The 3847-nt window shown below is 51.7% G+C and overlaps 1 protein-coding gene across 1 annotated transcript in view; it reads right to left on the bottom strand.

The window, feature by feature from the left end:
* ZNF346 (zinc finger protein 346) overlaps positions 1-3847 on the bottom strand; it is a gene marked incomplete at its 5' end in the record, with an annotated part of 7556 nt that extends 3709 nt beyond the window's left edge. Inside the window, 4 exons of the mRNA XM_009326227.1 lie at positions 526-765; positions 2377-2527; positions 3570-3665; positions 3806-3847. Coding sequence (XP_009324502.1) covers positions 526-765; positions 2377-2527; positions 3570-3665; positions 3806-3847 — 529 coding nt within the window. The remainder of the gene's footprint in view (positions 1-525; positions 766-2376; positions 2528-3569; positions 3666-3805) is intronic.

The following is a 3847-nucleotide window of genomic DNA, read 5'->3' on the forward strand; positions in this document are numbered from 1 at the left end:
GCTCCAGAGAGAGTTGCATTAGTTCATCAGATGGAAGTGCCCACACAGATGCAGAAAGGCATTCAGGGAGAAATCTCTCTGGCTTTCATGTGCTTTGAAGCAGCAGGTGCAGCTAAACCTATTTCCTCCATCTTTGGCTAGTCCCCTCTGAAGACATTTTTTTAAGCATCAAATGCCACTTTTACCTTTCCATTTTGGATGCAATCCACCTACCTAGAAACAGTACTGGCCAAAATCCCTGGATTAGCCACACAGAGAATAAAAAGGACACGTCCCCGATTAGACAACATTGCAAAACACAACCCAAAGCTTGTCACGAGTAGCTACAGTCTAAAACCTCTCTTGCTGCCAGGGGGTTACATCAACCAAATCAATCTTACGGTGTATAATCAAGATCCCCATCACGAGCAATTCTCCCCTGCTCCCTCTGCACGGACTCTCTCTTCCAAAGACCTGTCAGACACATACTGTCGCTCTCCCACCCTGCTCTTCAGCTATTTATTAGCCTGCCTGCTGAGAACTCACCCATGAAGGACGATGCCGGTGCATCAGGGGTTCGGCCATAGTGTGCCATCAGCTTGTGTTTGGTCTCCTGTTTTCTGTGCTTCTTGCCCACATAATGCTGTTTTGCCATAAGGGGGTTGTTGAAAGTGGCATGGCAGAGGCTACAGAACTTGTCTGGGTCAGTAATGTCCTTGTTCTCTTCATTAGAAGACACGGTAGAGGTGGGGAGGGTAGCAGGATGTTTCTGGGGGGGCACCGCTTCTGTAGGGTGAATCCAAACTCTTGGTCAGTCACAGAAGTCAGAGGTAAAAAACAGTAATTTTATTTCCCCAAAACCCGCATTAAAAAAAATAACCCACTACACCTAAAACCCAAACCTAGACAGAGAATGAAAGACATCTAGATAAATTCATGTTGCTCCTACCTCTTCCCTTAACACTGCAGAATTGAAAGGTGAGGGGTAAGACAAGTCAGAGTAGGCCAGAAAAACTTTCAGGGTTAAAAAAAAAAAACCCAACAGATTTGCTTATTTCTCCTTCGTGGAGTTAACATAAGCATGGCCGTATTCAAGAAACACTGGACATGAATGAGCTTCCATCTACTACTGTCACCACCCAGCCAGAACACGGGTACAAGCCCCTGTGCAGCAAAGGTGAGCGGGTTTATGGAAACACTGTGCAGCTACAGGACTTGATCCTGAACCCAAGTCGTGAGGAGTCTTGCCTGAGAAATAGCATGAACGGGACTAGGTCCAATGGAGTGAATCCACACACAGAAGCAGCTCTCCCCTCCGATGGAGAAACCTGCACCCTCTCATTACGGGGTACCAAAGACCAGAGTGAGGAACCTTCTAAGGACCAGAGAGCTCCTCTCACGCTGAAACGGCAGGTACGCACCAGACCCCTTGTGCGTACATCCACCCCTTCCTGAAGGCTCCTCTCATACTCAAAAGCAAGGGCTTCAAAGAACAAAAACATCCCATGGGCCACCCTGACCCCAGAGGTGCCTTCGCTGTGTGCACACAACCCAGCAAAGCCCTGAAGACACCCCGGGACGGACAGTTTCTGCCTGGAAGATCCCAGCTCGGTGCTAGCACAAGCTGCCATCCTCAGGTGCACCCAAAGGCTGGTTTTCCCTCTGTCCTGACCAGCTACAGCACCCCAGGCTCTTGGCTGCCCCTACTTGCCCTGGACAGAGGGTGCCTCTCTCCACCCACTGGGCCCTTCCGTCTGCTAGCAAAGGGATGGGACACACAGGCAGCTGCACTGGGTCAGACCCGAGGTCTACCTGGACTGTATCCCATCATGAGAGCAGTCAACAGCGGATGCCACGGGAAAAGCACAAGGTCAGGACAAGCGTATACTGATGCTTCCTAGCTATACTCTCTCAGTCCCCAGCCATCTGCAGCTCACAAGTCCCTGAACCTCAGAGGCTACATCTTTGTAGCTGAGCAGCCCTGACGAATTTGCCGTATCGGAGTTTCACCATGGAGTTTCACTTCAGTCTCTGTAAGCTTTTAGCGAGCATCGTGTCCTGTGACAGGCACTTCTACAGCTTAACATCATGCTCCCTGAAGAGCAGCTCTCTCCTGGCCCCTGCACACAGGGATGGGTACAATGCTGCTGCAAGCTGTATTTCTCCCAAACAAAGCAAAACAAAAAAACACGCAACTTTTAGCCAATGCCAACCCACCAAGCAAGCTGCTGAGAGAGGCCGTGTCTCTGGAGGTGCACTGCTGGCTTTCTCTGTTTCACAGTAAAGAGTACACACATCCTCACAAGAGCTTACACTTGGGGTCCAATGAACCTCTCAACTTTTTTATTGCTTGAACAGCCCCTCGGTACAACATGAGGGCGCTGCAGACAGTCATACCTTCCACTTTGGGGGACTGCTGCTTCATGTTCTTGGCGTGAGTCTTGCCCAAGTAGTGAGACGTTGCAACGGCCGGAGAGGAAAAGGTCATGTTGCAGATGGGACAACACTTGTTCCTGTCTTCCCCACTGCTGCCTTCCTGCTTGCTGTCCTGGGCACACAGAATCGCAGAGTGGCTGAGGCTGGGAGGGACCTCTGCAGGTCACCTCGTCCAACCTTCTTGTTAGGAGAAGAAACACTAAGGCTTGGGGGGTCTAAGAAAAGAAGGTAATCAGAGACATTTGGGTGTTCAGTTGAAGAAGTGTGACTAAGCAGGACTTCCGTGATGCAGCATCATCCTCTCCTTCATTGGAGAGTGTTCTTGCACCAGATTACTTTTTTCAATCTGTTAGTGAACCGCCCCAGGCAGAGGGGCAGCCCTGGCCTGTATGGGTTAAGGACAAGGTTAAGTGTGTGGCTGCCAGAATTGGACCAGGCAGCCTTTTACTCTGCAAGGTGTGAACTGAGCAACAGAAACATCGTTATCAGCTGGGTCATCTGCAACACGATGCCAGCAGAGCAGGCAGCAGCAGTCATTTCTAAGCCTAACCCCACGTGCGAAGGCATCTGCCTTTATCCCCCACCCCCCCCGCCGCAAATGTTGGAGAGTTAGGGATTAAAGCTGAAGCAATCATAAAAGTAGAATCTGTTTCCCAAATGAGTCACGGGGCAGACAGATGGCCAAGTGGAATGTGGTGCCTTTACTGACCAGCAGGCTCCAGCTACTGGCCGAGGAAACCTAAATAAGTAAAAAAAGGACCGCTCTGGAAAGAGAATTCCGGTAGACAGTCAACCCAACGTGCTCTCCGCGACAGTAAAGGTTACACAACGATAGTCCTGACAAGTTGTCCCTCCTATTCACTTTCCCCTGTCCTTTCAAGCAAGACTATCAATAAAAGGCAACGTGCATTTGTTTAGATGGGGAAGACGTACTCACGGAGGCTGTTTAAATGGGAAGGGCAGCAGGAACTGTGCTCGCTGAGACAAGGCCTGGCGACACACCTGCCATCGAGCTCTTCAATTCTCGCAACGCCCCTTCCGAGAGTGTTTTCTTCATTTATTCATAAAGGCGCCCAGGCCATACAACAGCCTCTAGCCCAGCAGGTCCCGCTCGGCAGTATTTAGGCCTGAAGGGCTCTACGCTCTCCTCTCACCTGCTTCGCATCCAGCCTCATCTTCTTCCCGTGGGCCAGCTCCTCTCCGCCGTGGATGGACAGGTACCGCCTCACCTTGTTGGCGTGCTTCTTGCTCTGGAGAAAGCAGAGAGAAACCCGCCTGCCCTGCTGCTCAGCACCCCGCGGCGCCCGGCGGCGGGCGGCGGCGGCACCCCGCCCCCTACGGGGTAGTGGGCCAGCCTCTGGGACTCGGAGATGAGCAGGGCGCTGCACACCTTGCACTGGGCCTCGGTGAAGATGTGCCCGTTCTCCCGGAC

This window comes from Pygoscelis adeliae, unplaced genomic scaffold, assembly GCF_000699105.1.
Source record: "Pygoscelis adeliae isolate BGI_AS28 unplaced genomic scaffold, ASM69910v1 Scaffold766, whole genome shotgun sequence".
In the NCBI taxonomy this organism is placed as follows: domain Eukaryota; kingdom Metazoa; phylum Chordata; class Aves; order Sphenisciformes; family Spheniscidae; genus Pygoscelis; species Pygoscelis adeliae.